Source organism: Zalophus californianus, chromosome 3 (assembly GCF_009762305.2).
Source record: "Zalophus californianus isolate mZalCal1 chromosome 3, mZalCal1.pri.v2, whole genome shotgun sequence".
In the NCBI taxonomy this organism is placed as follows: domain Eukaryota; kingdom Metazoa; phylum Chordata; class Mammalia; order Carnivora; family Otariidae; genus Zalophus; species Zalophus californianus.
Window position 1 is genome coordinate 132428798 of NC_045597.1, and position 20662 is coordinate 132449459.

Here is a 20662-nt window from a genome sequence, read left to right on the forward strand (position 1 = left end):
CCCTCCTACACTGTTGGTGGGAATGCAAGCTGGTACAGCCACTGTAGAAAATAGTATGGAGGTTCCTCAAAAAGCTGAATATAGAGCTATCCTACAACCCAGCAATTGCACACTACTGGGTATTTACCCCAAAGGTGCAAATGTAGTGATCTGAAGGGGCACCTGCATCCCAGTGTTTATAGCAGCAATGTCCATAATAGTCAAACTATGGAAAGAGCCCAGATGTCCATTGACAGATGAATGGATAAAGAAGATGTCATACACACACACACGAATATTACGCAGCCATCAAAAAAGTGAAATCTTGCCATTTGCAATGACATGGATAGAACTAGAGGGTTTTATGCTAAGTGAAATAAGTGAATCAGAAAAAGAAAACTGTCATATGATCTCACTGATATGTGGAATTTCAGAAACAAAACAGAGGGTCATGGGGGAAGAGAGGAAAAAATAAAATAAGGTGAAACCAGAGATGGAGACAAACCATAAGAGACTCTTAAGCATAGAAAACAAACAGGGTTGCTGGAGGGGGTGGGGATGGGGTAACTGGATGATGGACATTAAGGAGGGCATGTCATGTAATGAGCACTGGGTATTATATAAGAGTGATGAATCACAGGCCTGTACCTCTGAAACCAATAACATGTTACATGTTAATTAATTGAATTTAAATTAAAAAATTTAAAAAGCACTGCTATAGGAAAAAATTGTCTTTTCAGTAGTAGAGATAATTAATGTACAGTTTCACATTTGTTTCTATGCTCCATCTATTTTTCTTTTTTTTTTTTTAAAGATTTTATTTATTCATTTGAGACAGAGATAGAGAGCATGAGCAGGGGGAGAGGGAGAAGCTGGCTTCCCGCTGAGCCAGGAGCCTGATGTGCGGCTTGATCCCAGGACCCTAGGATCATGACCTGAGCCGAAGGCAGATGCTTAACCATCTGAGCCACACAGGCGCCCCTCTTTTTCTTTTTTTTAAGGTTTTTATTTAAATTCCAGTTAGTTAACATAAAGTGTTATATTAGTTTCAGGTGTACAGTATAGTGATTCAGCACGTCTATACATCACAGGTGCTCATCACAGTAAGTGCACTCCTTATTCCTCATCACCTGTTAAACCCATCCCCATACCCATCTCCCCTCTGGTGACCGTCAGTGTGTTTTCTATAGTTAAGAGTCTGTTTTGTTGGTTTACCTCTCTCTTTTTTTCCTTTGCTCATTTATTTTGTTTCTTAAATTCCACATATGAGTGAAATCATATGGTATTTGTTTTCTCTGATTGACTTATTTCACTTAGTATTATGCTCTCTCTAGCTCCATCCATGTTGCTAGAGATGTCAAGATTTCATTCCTCTTTATGACTGAGTAATATTCCATTGTGTAAATACACCACATCTTCTTTATCCATTCATTAGTTGGTGGACACATGGGCTGTTTCCATAATTTGGCTATTATAGATAATGCTCCTGTGAACATGGGGGTACATGTATCCCTTTGAATTAGTGTTTTTGTATTCTTTGGGTAAATAACTAGTAGTGTAATTACTGGGTTGTAGGGTAGTTCTGTTTTAACTTTTTGAGGAAGTCCATACTGTAAAAACAGAATTTTTCTAATTATTTTTTAATTGAAATCTTTATTGAGATAGTTGTAAATTCACATGCAATTGTAAGAAGTAATACACAGAGTTCATGTAGTCTTTATTCAGTTTCCCCCAATGGTAACATTTTACAAAACTATAGTATACTATCACAATCAGAATATTGACATTTATAAAATCTGTTGAACTTGTTCAAATTTCTCCAGGTGTACTTATACTCATTTGTGCATGCGTGTGTGTGTGTGTGTGTGTGTGTGTGTGTGTGTGTGTGTGTGTGTGTGATTTGATTTTATACGTTTACATCATGTGTAGGTTTATGTATCTTGCACTGCAGCCTTACAACTGTTTTGTAAAGTGCAGGAAATGCTAGAGTTAGAAAGGACTGAAAGTCTCTGGCCATGTTCCACACTGAAGATTACATGGTATTAAATGATTAGAACTAGTATTTGTCCTCTAAACATTTATTTATTTTTTAAATTAATTTTCTTTAACATGTTGTAAACATTTTGAGTGCAGTAGTCAATTTGTGTTTTGTTGTACCTTTACCCACACCACAGCCCAGAGCTTACTTTGGTGCTCTGTGCAGAGATGTTCAATTACTGTTTAAAATACAAATACATGTTGTTAAATAGAATTAAAAAGTAGAAATGTCTTAGGTATTTTCTCTGCTTTTGAACCGAGACTAGTATTTTTCAAAGCTCATATCCTATTATGTTCCCTTGCACATATGTTCTGCTACCTGAAAGTACTTTATAGATGTTTGATCTTGTGAAGGCAGTGTTGTTACCTTTGATAAAAAAGTAATTAGGTGAGCATTTCTGGTAAAGGTAATCATCAAAGTCTGAAAGTACATATTTCCTTTTAACTATTGTAGTTGGAGGTATGCCTCCTCCCCGCCATGTATCTCTCTTCTCTAGAAACCTGTGAGAGACAGCTTTTTGAACTTATATCTGTTAGAGCCAGCATTGAAAAAAAATCCAGCTTTTCTCTAATGGACCATGATCCTAGGTAACAAAATTATGGTAGTTGTGTCATGGGTTTTATTTGGTGTCTTATATTCTCTCTGAAAAAATAAAATGCCCAGCAGTGATTCACAAATTCTTTGGGGAATAAACACAAGTAAGATGTCTACATTTTCTTATAATTAGGGATACTATTAGGAAAATAAAAAATATATCTTCTTTTCTCCTCTCCTTTGAGATTTCAAATTACATGTTTTCTGCCTATCTTGTGAAGTTGTTTAAATCTTGCCAAGTGCCTGGCTGTGTGTACTAGATAAGATGAAAAGAGAACACCCAGTGAGGGGTTGAGGGAGCGAACACCGGTGCTGAGTGGGCAGCTTTGACTGAGGCAAGTGGTTACTCTATCTGATGACCCTGGTCTTTTTCAATTGCCTGTTTAGGTTTCTGCCCGTGTTTGCTTAGTACTGTTAGAACTTGTTGAGTGCACATGGCTTGGCACAGTATAGCTGAAGCTAAGTGGGTTTCTGAGCCCAGAGAAGTCATGATGTATATAAATCCTATATGGTATGAAACTATACAGATGGCACACATCAAAAGTTTTAGGCAGAAAGACCCTGGGACATCATGTTTTAACATATATGTGTATTTGTACATACATGCAATTTATATACATATGTAGTTATCTTTTTAAAGATCTTACTTAGAGCACAAGCAGGGGGAGTGGCAGAGGGCGAGGGAGAAGCAGGCTCCCCACTGAGCAGGGAGACCGACGTGGGGCTCGATCCCAGGACCCTGAGATCATGACCTGAGCTGAAAGCAGATGTTTGACTGAGCCACCCAGGCACCCCCATACATATGTAGTTAATATTAAATTTTCTTTTATATGGGGAGATTGAGGCATAGAGAGATTTCTGCAGCTAGGGTGCCACAGCTAGATAGTGGCAGAGATTATTTCCATCCAATCCTTTGGACTTTGCTTTAAAAATCTGTTTACAGAGCATCATATTTACTTGAAAATTTGATAAGTTTGGTGATCAAGGGATATGCCTTCTTCAAGATGCTCTGGCATTAGCTCTTGAAATTTAGAGAAGAGTTTTTAAGAAGTGGCTTGAAGCTTAAAAAGAGGAGAAATGTGTAAGTAATCTATTATTGCATAATAGATACAAAAAAACCTTTTTGGATGCTTTTTTTGAGTTACTGCAGGATGATAGCAAAGGCGAAGAAGTGGCTTTTGAATTAATTCGGTTGAGTGAATTTCTTGACTTGTCCTGCTTGCCCAGTCCATTGTTGTGGGGTTCACAGAGAAGTTCTGTTAACTTGTCAACAGCATTCAAAACAGTGGTAGCAACAATGAAAACATATTTACTGAAGATAGCCAGTTGGTCACATTTCTTAAGCCCCTCATGAATCAACCATCCTCTGCATTTCGACTCTTAACTCTTTAGAAGATAGAAAAAAAGACCATGTACTGGGACAGAAGAATGATGGCAAATTCAGAAAGGAAATTTGAACAGTGTTTTAGAATTCGTGGGGATGGGGAAGATGAGGGAGGGCAGGGGAGAAACTGACAGGGAAGAGTAGAAGGCAACGAATGATGAACTGATGTTGGCCCTTACACCAAATTAATCTTGCTCTTTTACCTTTTTTTTTTTTCCCCACTCTTGCTGGACCTTGTATTTTTTCACACTCTTATCATAAGGAGGAGGCAAAAAACCACAAGGCAGGAAACTGTCAAGAAAACAAGTTCTGGTGTCTTTTCTGTGGGCGTCACCCATCAACCTTCATTTTCCCACTAGTTATAGCTATAGTTCCATGATTGTTGTTCAGAGTGAAAAAGGTTATATTTCTCTTTAAGAAGGTAGGGGCAATGGTAATATATCTTAGAACATTTTACATTAAAAAGAATCGAGAATGCAAGTTTGGGGAAAACTCCAGATTCTAAAATGCTTACATACTAGGAAAGGGTGGTTACTCCTTCCTAACTTTGTCCCAGAGAGCCCAGAAAAACAGGTATTATATCACATTTTCTATGTATACCTTTCCTGGGTTAGGCTTGCATGTACAGTCTTCCATTTTCCTGTTTGAATAAATGTCTTCTCTTTAACTTGAAACAGGACCCAGTAGGATATTAAGTGATGTATGTATGTAAACTTCATTAGTCCCACTTAAAAAAATTCCTTTGTCTGCTATTCTTTAATCTCATCAACTAATATTAAAAAGCTTCATGATCTGTTTTGTACATTTATCAATTGTTGCCTTTGGCCAACATTAAATTAATATGGGTAATACTTTCTTCTGATATTATATTATTTTGTATCAGTAGAAAATGTTAAATGTCACTACTGAAAAGGAACATTCACAAAACCTTATTTTTTGAACATTTAGGCTAAAGCAACTCTTAAAGTTGTAAGTGTGTTAAAAAAAAAAAAGCTTTAGAGATGTCATCATACCCTTGGGGTGGGCCCCATGCCCTCTCCTGCTCCTTCAATGCCTCATTCACATATCAAACATGACCAGAAATGAAGCTATGTCTTCCCATTCTTCTTGACATAGTCATTTGCTAAGGATAAAAACAGTGCAGCAGATGCTTGTAATCATTTCAGACTTTTCAACTTGTCTGGGACATCATGCTGTCTGACGTCGTTCATTACTCCATATGAGAAAGGCACAAATAACCGCAAAGCAGGAATTTTAAGACGCCATAAGGAATTGGGGCTGAATATAGTGTGCTTTGATTATAGAGGCAAAAATGGCTACTTTTATGATGTAGGGGTGATCAAAGGTACATTTTCCATGCGTAATCAGATGGTTGGTAAATACTTTCTCACAGCAAAAATATATGAGCAATGACAATTGCTAGCCTCATGTTAGTCAGAAAAGCATAAATTATATCATTTTATAATGATGGTTTGTTTTGTTTATCTATTTCACTTATGTACTTATATTTGTCATTTGGTAGTCTTTCTACCTGTTCAGTCTCATTAGGACTTAAGGATCAGGAGATTTACATGTTTTAAAAGGATTTCTTTTTTACTGTTACTGCAGGAGGACTAAAGGAGAGAAAAAAAAGGAGTGACCAACGTATGAGTGTTAGTAGTGTCCACCCAGCAGTTTATTGGGACAGTTGAGTAATATGTAATTAATCGGTGACATTAAGAACAGTTATAGAAAGAATAACTTCTTCTAACCTTTTTTTTTTTTTTTTAAGATTTGTAGCCAAACCATGTGCCATAGCCCTCAACATTCAGGCCAATGGACCACAAATTGCCCAGCCAAATGCCATTCTGGAAAAGGTCTTCACTGCAATTACGAAGGTATGATTGTCCTTTTGTACAGTATGAATTATTATGACTACCATTCTCCATCTGAAATTATTTAATCCCTTCTCTTCTTCTGGGTTTGAGAACTAATTGCCCAGCCTCATGTTGGAAAGAAGCTGGGTAGAAGCTGAATAAAAGCGGGCATGTTTGAGACCTCTTTGTTTACTCTCACATTGATTTTAGAAGCTTGTCTGTAAAGAACAGTCTAGATTAGATAGTGATTAGTCTAATTCTGTGCCTCTTTTATTCTCCCGTAACATGAAGCAGTACATATAACAGTTGGATGGGATCTTGTGGAGATGATTGGGTAGAGCTGAGGAATATAATGAATGTATGGGCATACCTTGGAGATATCGTGGGTCTGGTCTGAGACCCCTGCAATAAAGCAAATACCACAATAAGGCGAGTCAAATGAATTTTTTGGTTTCCCAGTGCATATAAAAGTCATGTTTACACTGTATGCTAAGTAGGCAATAGTATTGTGTCGAAAAAAACGATGTAGATACCTTAATTAAAAAATACTTTATTGCTAAAAAATGCCAACCATCATCTGAGCTTTCAGCAAGTTGTAATCTTTTTGCTGGTGCAAGTTCTTGTCTCCATGTTGATGGCTGCTGACTGATTAGGGTGGTGGTTGCTGAAGTTTGGGGTGATTGTAGCAACTTCTTAAAATAAGACAGTAAGGAAGTTTGCTGCATTGATTGACTCTTCCTTTCATGAACAATGTCTCTGTAGCATGGGTAGCATGTGTAGCAATGCCATTTGATAGCATTTTACCCACAGTTGAAATTCTTTCAAAATTGGGAGTCAGTCCTCTTAGGCCCCACCACTGCTTTATCAACTCAGTTTATGTAATACTCTAAATATTTTCTTGTCGTTTCAACAATCTTCACAGCATCTTCACCAGCAAGAGATTCTATCTCAGGAAACCACTTTCTTTGTTCATTCATAAGAAGCAACTTCTCATCCATTGAAGTTTTGTCAAGAGGTTGCTGCAATTCAAAAATAATACTAATGAAAAGGTTTGAAATATTGCAAGAATTACCAAACCATGAGGCAGAAACATGAAGTGAGCCAGTGCTATTTAAAAAAAAAAAAAGTCCCAATAGACTTGTTCAATGCAGGGTTGCCACAGACCTTCAATATGTGAAAAATGCAGTGATCTGCAAAGCACAATAAACGAAGTGCAGTGAGACGAAGTATGCCAGCGTGTGTGAGAAAAAGTGCCCATCAGCTTCTAGCATTTTCCTTGTCCTTGTGAACACAAGTTAGTTATGATACATAGGCAAATGTAAACAAGAGGGAATAACTGAAGGACAGAAGAGTTGTAACATGAAAGATTGAAGGACAAGGGTCTGGAGAGTTCTAAGTTACAGATTCACTATAGAGAAAGTAGGAGAAGAGATCATCGCTGTGGTGAGTTAAAGTCCAAACTAAGAGCAGGGGGAGCAGAGCAGGGCAGGGGGAAGATTGGAGCCCCTCAGCTGATAGCACCTTAAGAACAAAGAAGGGAGGAGAAAGAAGGAAGCCACAAACCCTCCATCTAAGGTCATGAGAAAAGGAAGCACATCACAGTGCCCAAGTATCTTCTTACTTGTATCTCTATCTTACTCTGGCATAGACGAGAAAGAAGACCAGGCGAAGTGTAACATTCTAGGGGAAGTGTTGTGTGTTTGTATATTAAATGGTTCATTTTTCCTTTTCCATTTTTCTGGGAAAATTACTCAGGCTTCTAAAATGTGATTTGACAGCGTTAAGCAAGTTTTTCCTATTTTGGTATTTGTATTGTTAAGCATTGGTATTACTTGTCTCTTGTCTGAAAACTATTAATTCAAATATTCAAACATTTTTGTGTATTTTATGGTCTTTACTTCTGCCAAGATTCTCTAGAATTTTCTCCTCTATCCTTTTAAAAATGATATTTTTCCTGGAGAAGTAGAAGAAAGCAGTAGGTGTTTTTTATATCTCTGCTAGGAAGAAGAGAAGAATGTATGAGATTTTTCAAAAAACTCTCCTTCTGGTAGTTTTATGGACTGATTTTAGATTGCCAGCTTCTAACCTGAAGGGGCACATATCTTATGGTACTTGAAGAAAATATTAAGGAAACACTTGTATTTTCATTTAACATATCAATTTACTGCAGGAGACACTGCTTTCCCTCTGAAAGAAGCAGAAGTGTAGGAAGTTACCAGGTTTTTAAAAATGAGATTATAATATATTTGTATTCACTTTGTGAACTATTCTAAATGAATAATAAAATGAGTTTTCTACCCAAATGTTATGTATCCTTTCAGAAATTCTGCAGTGGATATTTTATTCCCTTGCCTTGTGTTTATTATGGTTACTGGAGAAACTTTCTCTATAAAGGTAATAAAAGGATTTTGCAGTCAGGTTGACAGCTCTAGAGAATATTTGCTTCTAGCTAATTTTAATCATACTCTCTTAGTTTCCAAGGTGATTCTGTTGGACATTTTTACATGATTAGAGCAGAAACCTCATGTTTTAAACATAAATACAGCAAAAGTTGGAACGGTTTTTCCTTGAATTCTTTATAGTTGTCCAGTGTTATTTATGATATGAGAAAGTAACAGGTCAGTTGACCAGAATAGAAGTAGCGGCACTTGGAGAGTCTCAGCAATGTTTGTGTGTGTTTGAGTGATCATCCACCAACCTGGCCTTGACCATGATTCCAGGTCACCCTTGGAGAAGGGCTTGGTTATCATCTTTCAAATGTGTAGGGATGCACTCTCAAAACCCTTAAAATCAGCTCTGTATAGGACTGGCTACGTAATTTGTCGGGCCAATGCAGAATGAAAATGAGGGGTCTCTTTTTCAAGAAGTATGAAAAAATATCATTCAAGGCATAAAAATAAAAAGCTTCTTCTTTTCTTTCATAGGTTCTTTTCAATGTATTTTTTATTTGCTATTTAATGGTCATGCTCTCTCAGGCGTGGGGATACTCATGAGACAAGTACAGAGCCTCACAGGTACCTGGGGGCCCAACCCTCTGACTTAGTGCACACAGAGCCTTCATGCCTGCCCTTCTCTGGCCAGGGGTGGAGAAATTGAGACAGGCTTCTCCCCTTTCTGTGGGCCTACTACCCCAACCCACAGTGGACAGGTAACTCCCAGGTGTATCGCAGTCTCTACACCAGGACATACTTGGTACCTGGATTGGTGTGAGCAAGAGGCTCATCCCTGTTGGTTCACCCCCCAAATGCATGGGGGCACTGCCAGCCTAGGGTGTAGGTGGCTGCCTCTACGTCCCATACTGACATACTGTGGGGTATGCACACCCAGCTCTAGCCCTTTCCATGCTTTCACCTGAGGCAGCAATAGTCACTAGGCAGAGTGGGGAGGGGGAGGAAGCCTGGGGAGCTTGGGGAGCTTGGGGAGCCAGAAAACAGAGAAATAAGTTCCCTAGAACTTGTCTGGGAGAAGTGGTAGGACTGTGTGTGAGTTAAGACTGAGCCCTGACACAAGTTCCTCTGTCCACTGGACTTCATACACAAAATACCAATTCCCTTAAGAATTTTGAGATGGTAGCCATAGAACTTGAAACCCCAAGTGTGGGTCTTTCTGAATATGGATCTCTTTGTGACTGCCCTGGACACATGCTGTGACTGTGTAGTTCTCACCTAATTATCTGATGAATTTGAACCCCTTGGTGTTCTTTAACAATCTTTCCTTCTGGGGTAAACATCTGTTTGTTTCTCTGTATATCTGGTATAAATAAATGTGTGTGTGTATAGTTGTTTATATTTATTTATTTACATTGTGGGGATTCTTGTGCTGTATTATTGGCACATAATCTATAATCCCAACAGTTTCACTTTTCTAATGAAATCAGTTCTTGAGCCACGAGGGAAAATATATATGTCAGCTGTGAAACCGGGTTTTATAATCCAGAGAAATCATTTCATCATCCACTTTTGATATGTTAACCGTATTTCAGAAATTAAAGGCAAATTTCCTATAATATGTTCTCCCTTATTCTCCTCTTATGCCTGTCTCTTTCTTTCCTTTTTACTTTCCTTTTCCCTTCCAGTATCAGTTATGAATATTAAAATCAACTTAGGTATTTCTGGAATAAAAATGTCTATATAAGTCAGCATTGTTCATTTCTTTCCTTGGAAATCTTTTTTTTTTAATTTATTTATTTTAGAGAGAAGCGGGGGAGAGAGAGAGTGCAAATGGGGGGAGTGGCAGAGGGGGGAGAGAGCGAGTCCTCAAGCAGACTCCCCGCTGAGGGCAGAACCAGACATGGGGCTCAGTCCCAGGACCCTGAGATCATGAACCCAGCTGAAATCAAGAGTCAGGCACTTAACTGACTGAGCCACCTAGGCATTCCCCTTGGAAATCTTAAGAAAAAAACTAAGGAAAATAATTAAAAATGCAAGGTAATTAAAAAACACAAAAAAGAAGGAAAATTTCCCAAACTTTATTTTTGGCAAACTAGTTCAAAATATATATAAAAGCTAACAAAGAACAATTGGGAACCGGTTGGGCAGAAGCCAAGTAGGAAGAAGTGAAGAGAGCATGAAGTGTGAATGGAGAGCCCCATGGCGGTAGCTGTCAGGAAAGCCAGCAAAAAGACAGCTTTTGAATATGAGGGAGACAAAAGCTTTAACCACTGTTTGCAACACTAGGTACAGGAGCAAGGCTAGCAGATGCTTCCTGAACTCAGTTTAATTCAGATAATTGGAATAAGTACACAGAAAACTATATGGATGGCACATTTGCAGGAGACAGTCTACCTCTATGGCAGCTGAACTGCAAGAGCCCTCTCCCTGCTCCTCAAACTACCAGGAGCCGGTCAAAGAAACCCAATTCATTCAATGATGAGTAATAAGGAACACACACAGCATCAAAGACAAGAAAAAACAATGTGGTAGCAATGCTCATTAATAAAAATTGTCACTAAAAAAATGAGGCCATGGGGCGAATGAAAATTGTGATGAAATATTTTACCATAAACTAAAAAAAAAAAAAAAAATAGAGGTGCCTAGTGGCTCACTTGGTTCAGTGTCTGACTGTTGAATTTGGCTCGGGTCTTGATCTTGGGGTTGTGGGATTGAACCTTGAGTTGGGCTCTGTGCTCAGCGGGGAGTCAGCTTAACATTAATTCTCTTTCTCCATCTCCCTCTGTCCCTCCCTGGCTCACACTCTCTCTCTCTTTCTCTCAAATAAATAGATAAATCTTAAAAACAAACAAACCAACAAAAAGCAGTAATTCTGTGAAGGAAGACCGCAAAAAAAGAAATGTAAGACCTAAAGAAAAAAATCACTGGTCAGCAGGAAAAGATGTAATGTGAGCTTGTAGTTTCAGGAAAGTATACTAGAACTATCACAGGAATGAAGGCAAAATTGGAAAGAACACAGGAAACACTACACATTGCAGAAAACTCAGCAAGGAGTATGGGAGATGGAAATAATAAAACTAATTAAATGAGGGGCACCTGTGTGGCTCAGTTAAGTGTCTGCCTTCAATTCAGGTCATGATCCCAGGATTCTGGGATTGAGCCCTGCATTGGGCTCCCTACTCAGCGGGGAGCCTGCTTCTCCCTCTCCTTCTGCCCCTCCCCCTGCTTGTGCTCTCTGTCAAATAAATAAATCTTTAAAAAAAAACCTGAATTAAATGAAACAAAAAAGAGCTAAAAATAATTAGATATATAGCTCAAGCAGATCCAGTGTCTGCATTATTGGAATCTTTCAAGGAAAAGCAAAGGAGAATAAATATTAAAAGATATAATTCAAGAAAATTTTTCTAAAATAAATGGAGATTTATTTTAATGTGTTAATGAACATGTAGTAAAAATTGAAAGTTTTAAAAGAAGTTTTAATTACTGGACTTGAAAAATAATTCTTTGAGCAGCCAAGCAAAAAATCAAATCACTTATTTAGGAAAAAATATGGACATGACTTTTGTCTTCTTTATAGCAACATTTCCAACATTTTCAAGGAAAATGTGAACTAAGAATTTTATGTTTAGGCAAATTGTTTTCTTTCTGTAACAGTTAAAGACAAACAGAGTTTTATTTTAATTTTATTTATTTGTGAGAGAGAGAGCATAAGCATGGGGAGCGGCAGGCAGAGGGAGAAGCAGGCTCCCCGCTGGGCAAGGAGCCCAATGCAGGACTGGATCCCAGGACCCTGGGATCATGACCTGAGCCGAAGGCAGATGCTTAACCGACTGAGCCACCCAGGTGCCCCAAGACAAACAGATTTGAACATGCAAAAATTTGGGGGAATTGTTCTCATGAGTCCTTTTGAAGAAACTATTATAATCATTGATTTCAGCCAATGAAGAGGTTACTGGAGTGTTGTTAAGGTTTGAATATATTTAAACTGTTAAATGTGAGGATTAGGATGACAGAACAGAATGTAAACATTATATGCTCTTACAGTGTAGAAGTGATACAACTAACGGTATTTGAGATAGGGAGGGAAAGAAGGTGGGAGGTAGAATAAGTTCACTAATGGGGCACCTGGGTGGCTCAGTCGTTAAGTGTCTGCCTTCAGCTTAGGTCATGATCCCGGGGTCCTGGGATCAAAACCCACATCGGGCTCCCTGCTCAGCGGGAAGCCTGCTTCTCCCTCTCCTACTCCCCCTGCTTGTGTTCCCTCTCTCGCTGTCTCTCTGTGTCAAATAAATAAATAAAATCTTAAAAAAAAATAAATTCACGAATTGCATAATCTCCAGTAGCTGGGAGTCAAAGCAAATCAGTTTAAGCAGCCAAACTGAGTAATAGAAGTATAAGTATATTTAACAATAAAAGAGTAAACTGTAAAAGAGCTAAAATTATTGTCTATTATTGGGTGAGAGGGGAGAGGAAATATGCTAATTTTAAATATTGCTCATACGGAATTATTGATTGAAAACAAACAGAAGAAGAGTATTATAATTATGGATAACTACTAGAACAAAAATTATCCACAAAGAGGAAGGAAAACAAACCATATATGGTTTTCCAAGATTAAAATTTTTTTTAATCAAAATAGCATGACAGTATTAAGTGATAGAACTATAAACAAACTTATCAGTTATATCAATATATGTAAATGGGTTTGGCTCATCTAATAAAAACTAATTTAGGTTTGGGTCACATAGCTGATAAGAGACACCTTCAAAAAAATAATTACAAATATTGAAAATAAAAGTATGAGTAAAGGTATATAGACAAATACAAATAATAAAGTAGAGTTTTTATTTTTACATCAAAGGGGAACTGAAGCCAAAAAGGATTAAGTGAAAGGAAGAACTGGCTTTTTCTTGCCAAAGGATACAACTCATAATAAAGATAAAGTTATGACTAATATGCATTGAATGTCAATGTATCCATATACTCATAAAAAAGAATGAAAGAAGAAATAATTTAATAGCAGGAAATTTTAATTTACCTCTGGGTCATAACAGATTAAGTGAACAAAATGTAAAACAGAAGATAGAAATTCTAAGAGGCATAATTAGGAAGATCTAAGTGGTACATTTAGAACCCTGTATTCTGAATGTAAAGACCATACTTTCTTAAATATTTACAAAAATTGATTAAATCATTAAATATATACAAAACTGTAATAAATTTTAAAAATAGGCACAACTTGGGACGCCTGGGTGTCTGGGATCAAGTCCTGCATCAGGCTCCTTGCTCAGTGGGGAGCCTGCTTCTCCCTCTGCCGCTCCCCCTGCTTGTGCTCTCTCTCTTTCTCTGACAAATAATAAAAAATCTTTTAAAAAAATAAAAATCATGGAACACTACATCAAAAACTAATGATGTAATGTATGGTGATTAACATAATAAAAATTGAATAAATAAAATAAAAACAGGCACAACTTAATAGTGCTAGAAATCAGAAAACAGAAAATCTCTTGCTTTTTATTTTTTATTTTTTAAAGATTTTATTAATTTATTTGACAGAGAGACAGCGAAAGCAGGAACACAAGCAGGGGGAGTGGGAGAGGGAGAGGCAGGCTTCCTGTGGAGCAGGGAGCCTGATGCGGGGCTTGATCCCAGGACCCTGGGATCATGACCTGAGCCGAAGGCAGACACTTAACGACTGAGCCACCCAGGCGCCCCAATCTCTTGCTTTCTTAATCAACTCTTAGGTAAAAATAGAAATTCAGAATATTTGGTAACAGGATGAAAACATCACTCATTTGTACTGTGCTGATGTGGTACTTGATATATATATATATAAATTTCAACACTTACTTAAACATTAGAAAAAGAACCACAAAACAAATAAAGGCAAGCAGAAGACAGAAATTAGCATAAATGCAGAAATTATGTTAGCAAAACTATAAAATTGAAAATCAATTCAAAAGTACCTTATCTAATTTTTTTTTACCAAAAGTTAGCTAACCCAATAAAAAAGCACAAATTTACAACATAAGAATTAACATAATAATCAACAATTGCAGAAATGGAGGAAAATAAAAAGGATATATTCCTATTAATATGGCAAAGAAAATATAAAAATTTGGGTAAAATGGAAATTATTCTAGGAAAATATAATTTACCAACTGTAGATAGATAGATAGATCGAAATCAAAGAGCTAAACTGCAAAAAAGTACCGGGCTCAGATGTTCTCAAAAGAAAAATTCTAACACAAAGAGGGCACGTATTGAATGGAGCACTGGGTGTTATATGCAAACAATGAATCATGGAACACTACATCAAAAACTAATGATGTATGGTGATTAACATAACATAATAAAATAAAAAAAAGAATTTATAGTGAACTCCCCAAAAATAAATTACATTAACATTACATTAAAAAAAACCAAAAAGAATAATTCTAACACACTCTTAAAGAGCAGACAATTCCAATGCTATTTTAAACTATACCAAACCATAGAAAATTAAGAAAATCATCCAAATTCTCTTTTTATGTAGCAATAAAATACTAATTAACATTAAAGTCTGACAAAGATTTAACCAAAAAATAAGACTTAGAGACCAATTGAACTTACTAACATCAATGAAAAATCCCCAAATAAAAATTAGTAAACAACTTAAAAGTACAGTACAAGAATTATTTATCATCGCCGGAATGTATTTATTCTAGGACTGCAAGGCCTTCCTTATATTCAGTATTATAAAAATCTATATAATACATCATATTAATTGATCTAAGGAGAAAAAGTACATGGTCATCTGCATGGATGCTGAAATCTAACATTATTTAAGTGATTAAAATCAAGTTATCTAACAAGGTAAGTGTGGTTTTCTTAACACGGTAAATACATTTGTATGTCAGCTCCAAATCTGGCCTGTTGCTTAATGAGAAACAGTGGTATTCTCACTCAAGTCTGGAACAGATGGAGATGCTCATAACCACTGCTCTACCTCGTGCTCAGTTTTACACTGAATTAGCGAATAGATAAGAGAAAGAAAATAAAGGCATAAAAATTAGAAATGAGGAAGTGAAGCTATTGCTATGTGAATTTACTGAGTCCCTACTAAATTTTAGGTGAAAAAAGATACTAAAAAATTCCTTTTTGTTTATAGAGCTTACATTCTAGTTACATGTTATTATATGACTACATGGAAAAGTAAAGGAATCAAGTGGAAAGTTACCACAAACACTACCAGAAAAGATAATATCCCTAAGAATAAATGTAATAAGATGTGCAAGGTATGTGAGGAAATTTTTCAAACACTGTCAAAGGATACAAAAGACAAATTGGGTAAAGATGTCAGTTCATCCTATGTTAATTTCTTGAACATTTGGAGTAGGGAATGCTTTTCTTATGACCCCAAATTCAGAAGTTATAACAGAAAAAAATTGATAAGTTCAAATAAGCTTTTCAAAAACTTCAAATAAAAAACAAGCAGAAAACCCCATGATGAATTCTAAAACACAAAGACCTTGTTACAAAGTATGCAACCTCTGGTACAGACACAGGTTTAATCGCCCTAATTAACAAATGAAGAAACTCTACAAATCAGTAAAATACTTACAGATCAAGAAAAAAGGTGTGCAATATATGAAAAGATTGTTCATAAAAAGGGAGTATACATGGTTTTTCCTGTTTTATAAAAAGAGGAAATCAAGTTAAAAACATACTGAGACACGACTTTATATCAGATTGGAAGGAAATTGAACAATCTGATAATGTGCTCTATTGGTGAGGTATTGGGAAATGGGCATTCTTGCTTGTGAAAGTATAAATTGGTTAAAATCATTAGGGTAACTTTTCAATATCTAAATAAGTTGCAAATGCATAGATCTTTGATCTCCAACATTTGCTTCCAGGAATTTATCTCTATTATGCCTGTATAAAATGACCTATGACAAGATGATTTATTATAGCATTGTTTATAGTGGTGGAAGTCTAGAAGCTACTTAAATGTCCATTAACAGGAGAGTGGATAAGTAAATTACAGCATATACTGACAGTTCTACAAAAGAAGGAGGACATTCTTTATGTCTTATTATGGAAATATTCCAAGATATATTGTTAAGTAAAAAACTCAAAGTTCAGAATGATACATGTAGTATGCAACCATTTGTGTGACAAAGGGATATATAAGAATACATATTCAGATTTACTTATATTTACATAAAATAACTCTGGGAAAGAAACTGATTTAATAACTGGTTAGCTGGTAGGAAGGGGGAGAATAGTAGGAATAAAATAGGAAGGTGAAACTTTGCATAGTTTTTAACTTGTGAACCATGTGAATGTTTGACCTATTCAATAAGCTGAGAAAACAAATTGAAATTAAAAATTGATTCCTCCAGGAAAATGGTATAGCCATGGTATGTGGTAGGATGTGAATTTTCTGTCTTCCCTATTTTTTCATTAAGATGGACATAAAAGGAGAGTGTAGATGGTGTCATGACTACTAAAAGCAAAAACATGTCAAAGTACACACCTCACTGAAAGTTGGCAAAGGACTTTCACAAACAGAAGCTCAGCACATTTTATAACCTCAGTCATAATACTGCGGCCACTTGCTGTGTTCCCTGTGTCTCTGGCATCTTGAATTGCTTGAGATGCTTTGAACAGGTGTCAGAGTTATATCCCACCATTGTAACTTGAGGCTGCTCAGCCTCCCCCCAACCCCATTTTTGGTTATTTCTTCTAATCACTAGCATCTCATTTATAGTAAAGGAAAGATAGAATAAAGGAATAGACCTTACTCGGCTGAGTTTTGTTGTGCTGCAGAACACGCTCACATAATTGTGGACAGAATGGTCTCTGAGATATTCAAGAGAGGGTAAACATAAGAAAGGGGAGAAATGAACATTTACTGAGACTTAGGCATATTGTTTACATTTGGTCGTCATCACAGTCCTATTTAGGTGGGTAAATAACCCTGACAGGTGAGGGAACCAAGGCTGAGAGGTCTTTAGAATGAGAAATTGAACCTGGCTGTCACCTCCTAATATTACAGACATGAGTGAGAGAAATAGTGTCATCATATGGAGAGCCATAAGCAGGGTCTCTTCCCCGTTCACCAAGTTTGTGTCTTCAAGTAATGCATAGTTGTTGTAAAGGTTTAACGGGGATCTGGTCCGAAGGAATGACCAGGAAGAGGAATAGAAGAGAAATGTGTGAGCAGCAGAGCAAAGAGAGAGAAAAGGAAGAAAGAGAATCCATGTTTTGCAGTAGAATTGGTGCCTTAGGCTAAAGTGAGGTCTGTTGAGATTACTCTGTGCTTTTGTCCGCCCTACATTACCCTGATGTGTGATATTTGGGTATAGCATTTTTTTTCCTGAGAAAGTGAAACCTTTGATGCCTCTTCGCAAATTCACCCTAACCCAACTCCTTTCCTTGAAGGCTGATGGGGCTGACTCAGCCCGTTGGCTGTTTCATTGCATTTCTGTGGCTGATAAGTGCAAGCAGTAGAGCAAGGTTCGTATTTTTCAGTGTTGTTTCCTAATGAGTAACTTTTTTTTTATCCTAAGTGGGTTATTTATGTCCATGCTACTAATGGAAGGACTAGGTCCTCAGTGGTAAATACAGAAATTTCAGTAGCAGGTAGTAAATATAGGGGGAAACAAAAATCTCAATTTAGACAAGGGCAGATGTTTTTATAGTGAAGACGAAAATGATTTTGCTGGCACCTTGTTTCATAGCATCCTGATGAAAAGAGATTGGAAGGCCTCTCCAAGCAGCTGGACTGGGATGTTCGCAGCATTCAGCGCTGGTTTCGACAAAGATGCAACCAGGAGAAGCCAAGCACACTGAGGAAGTTCTGTGAGAGCATGTAAGTTGCTATTTTTCTTTTTGAAAGAAAAACCTGCCTAAGTACTCATCCCATCCCTGAGGTTAAAAATAAAGGCTTCATGCAGGCTCCAGCAGCCCCTAAAAAGCATGCCACCTGGTGGAAAAATAGGCCACAAAAAAAGCTGAGGGAATAGTAGTTTGTAAGAATTTGTGAATTCCACTTTGGATTCAGTAAATGAAGTTCACTTTCTAGTGGAGTTCCTACAAAGTAGGCAGATTACAGGGGCCTGCGCACTAGAAGTCATTACTCTAATAGTTTGAATTTTAACAGAGGGGACTTTGTCAAGATGTTCTTTCCACTGGTAAAAGCTGAGATGTTAGATGTATTATCAGAGTCGTGATTCCTGGAGATTTAAGAAATAACTGTATTATATTCCTTGGGTGAATTTAATGAAGCATTGCTTAAAGGTGGGGGATGGAATGAAGGTCTCTTCCACTTCTGAAATGTGAACTTCATGGTGTATAAATTATATACCAATAAAGCGGTTAAGAATAATAAAAGACCCACAGAGAACTAGCACAGTGCTATTTTGAACTAGCGACACTCCATGCACTTACCTGTAGGAAAGTTAGAGAAAGAAATACTGAAGCATTTCCAACAAAGGGAAGATACTGTGCCTTGAGCTCATTGGTGCATCTGGTCTTCATCCTTTGGCATATCACTGTGCCTTTGTCTAACGCTCCGTCCTTTGGGAGCTTTTTCCTGACACCTGGTCATTGGAACAACAGCGCTGGCGGTGTTGCTCCCTTTGTTGAAGGCTCTTTCTGTTTGGGGTTGAAGTTGCATTTTCAGGTTTAGCTTTCAATTATGCTGGAAAAGTATTTCAGCAATTGCAATCTAAAACTTAGAGGGAAACCTAGAGTTCTGGGAGAAATGAGTTAGAGGCAGAATAATATCATAAATTCCTAGGGCTGGATAAATATGGGGAGCATAAACAGGATCTTCAGGAGGTCAGATATTTATAAAACCTGGAAAAACAACCCAGTAGATATAATCTGCAAAGTCCTTCCTATAATTGAACTTAGTAGCAGTTTATGGAAGAAGAATTTATGTATCTGGGCTCAAGATCAAAAGGTGAAATTACTTCCTGGCCTTGCCCCACCATATATGCAAAGGGCCTGGGCTCCACTGGGCTCTGGGTCTGAGCAGGGGTGAAGCTGGGTCTTGGCACAGGGAACCCCATGCTGAAAGTCATGTGCCATCTTCCCTTTCTCCAACTAACTTCTTTGGTAAGTCAATGCTAGTCCTTTCTATACTACACTGAATCTACACCAGTTTCCATACCAGTATGTATAGAAATCCGTCACCGGATCTTGTTAAAATGCAGATTCTCCTTCATTCAGTGAGTCTGCAATGGCAACTAAGGTTGCATTTTCACAAGTTCCCAGGTGATGCCGCTGGTCCATAGCAAGGCTCAACACTAGACCAATATCTATGTCTTCTCCCTGAATTCAGCTGGGCTTTATCTTCCTAGGCTAAAAATCAGTTAAAAATATTTCTAAATGGTTGCTAAAGGCATGGCAATGTGAAGGCACAACTTGGGGAGAGGTGGTACCTAAAGTATTGATTATAATCTTTCTCTTCAACGAGTTTATTATTATAGTGTCAAGGAGATATGACAAATACCTGAGTATATGTACCTCAGTGGCATTATACAGTAAATAGGTGTGTGTGCTGAACAATTGGTATGGACAGCCAATAACTAAAGATGAGAGGAGAAAGGTCAGCTGTGGGCTAGGACACATGGCAGGACTGCTGGGATGAGCACTGAGACAGTACTGGTGGCCTTGGACTTATCTATTGCAGAGGAGTGTGCTGATGAACTTTGTTTTGAAACTCTCTTCTTCCTTAACCTCTGGATTGCTACTGGATTCTCCTGCCTTTCCAAGGGCTTCTGTTTGCATCAGTTACTCTGCATTTTTCCATTTTCTTTGACTGGGCCTCTCCAGATTCAGTCTTCAACCTCTTATTTTCCCCACTCTACCTTCCATCCTCTGGGCAGAAGTTATTTCCTCTTGCCAGGCTCTTCCAAAGTCAAGTGTCCAGCGAAAAGGTTTCTTCTGAGGCATCATTCTGCTTTCTCCCAACTGGTAACTCTTGACTTGCTTCCGCCTTCTGACTTCTCTTCTCCTGTTGTTCGCATGTCTCCCCATTCTCTTACAGGCTAGAGGCTCAAACCAGTCATTCACCGCGTTCCATTAGTTCTTTGTAAAGCCACTGGCATGCCCCTGATCTTAATTGCTCTCATAGCTCTCCTTATTATTTATCTTGCATTCATAGATATTTTGCTACAAAAAAAAAAAATCCCCAAATGCTATTATCTTCATGTTCTGTTACTTTTAAACCTTGATGATTTTTCTACAACTATAGGAGAAGTTATTAGGCTCCTTAGCCTGTTAGCTAGACTGGCCTTTATGTGTTTTGGTATCAGTCACCCAAAAGACCCCTTCCTTCCAGAAGGTCGTCTTTTCACTGGCTGCACTTCGTTCATTCCTGCCCTGGTTTATGCTGTGTTCCTGGCATGGACACCTATATCCTCTG

At 37.5% G+C, this 20662-nt stretch overlaps 1 protein-coding gene across 2 annotated transcripts in view; it reads left to right on the top strand.

The window, feature by feature from the left end:
• CERS6 (ceramide synthase 6) overlaps positions 1-20662 on the top strand; it is a 315670-nt gene that overhangs the window by 85448 nt on the left and 209560 nt on the right. For both annotated transcript variants that reach the window (XM_027589370.2, XM_027589371.2), the window contains exons 2-3: positions 5767-5872; positions 17970-18100. In XM_027589370.2, coding sequence (XP_027445171.1) covers positions 5767-5872; positions 17970-18100 — 237 coding nt within the window. The remainder of the gene's footprint in view (positions 1-5766; positions 5873-17969; positions 18101-20662) is intronic.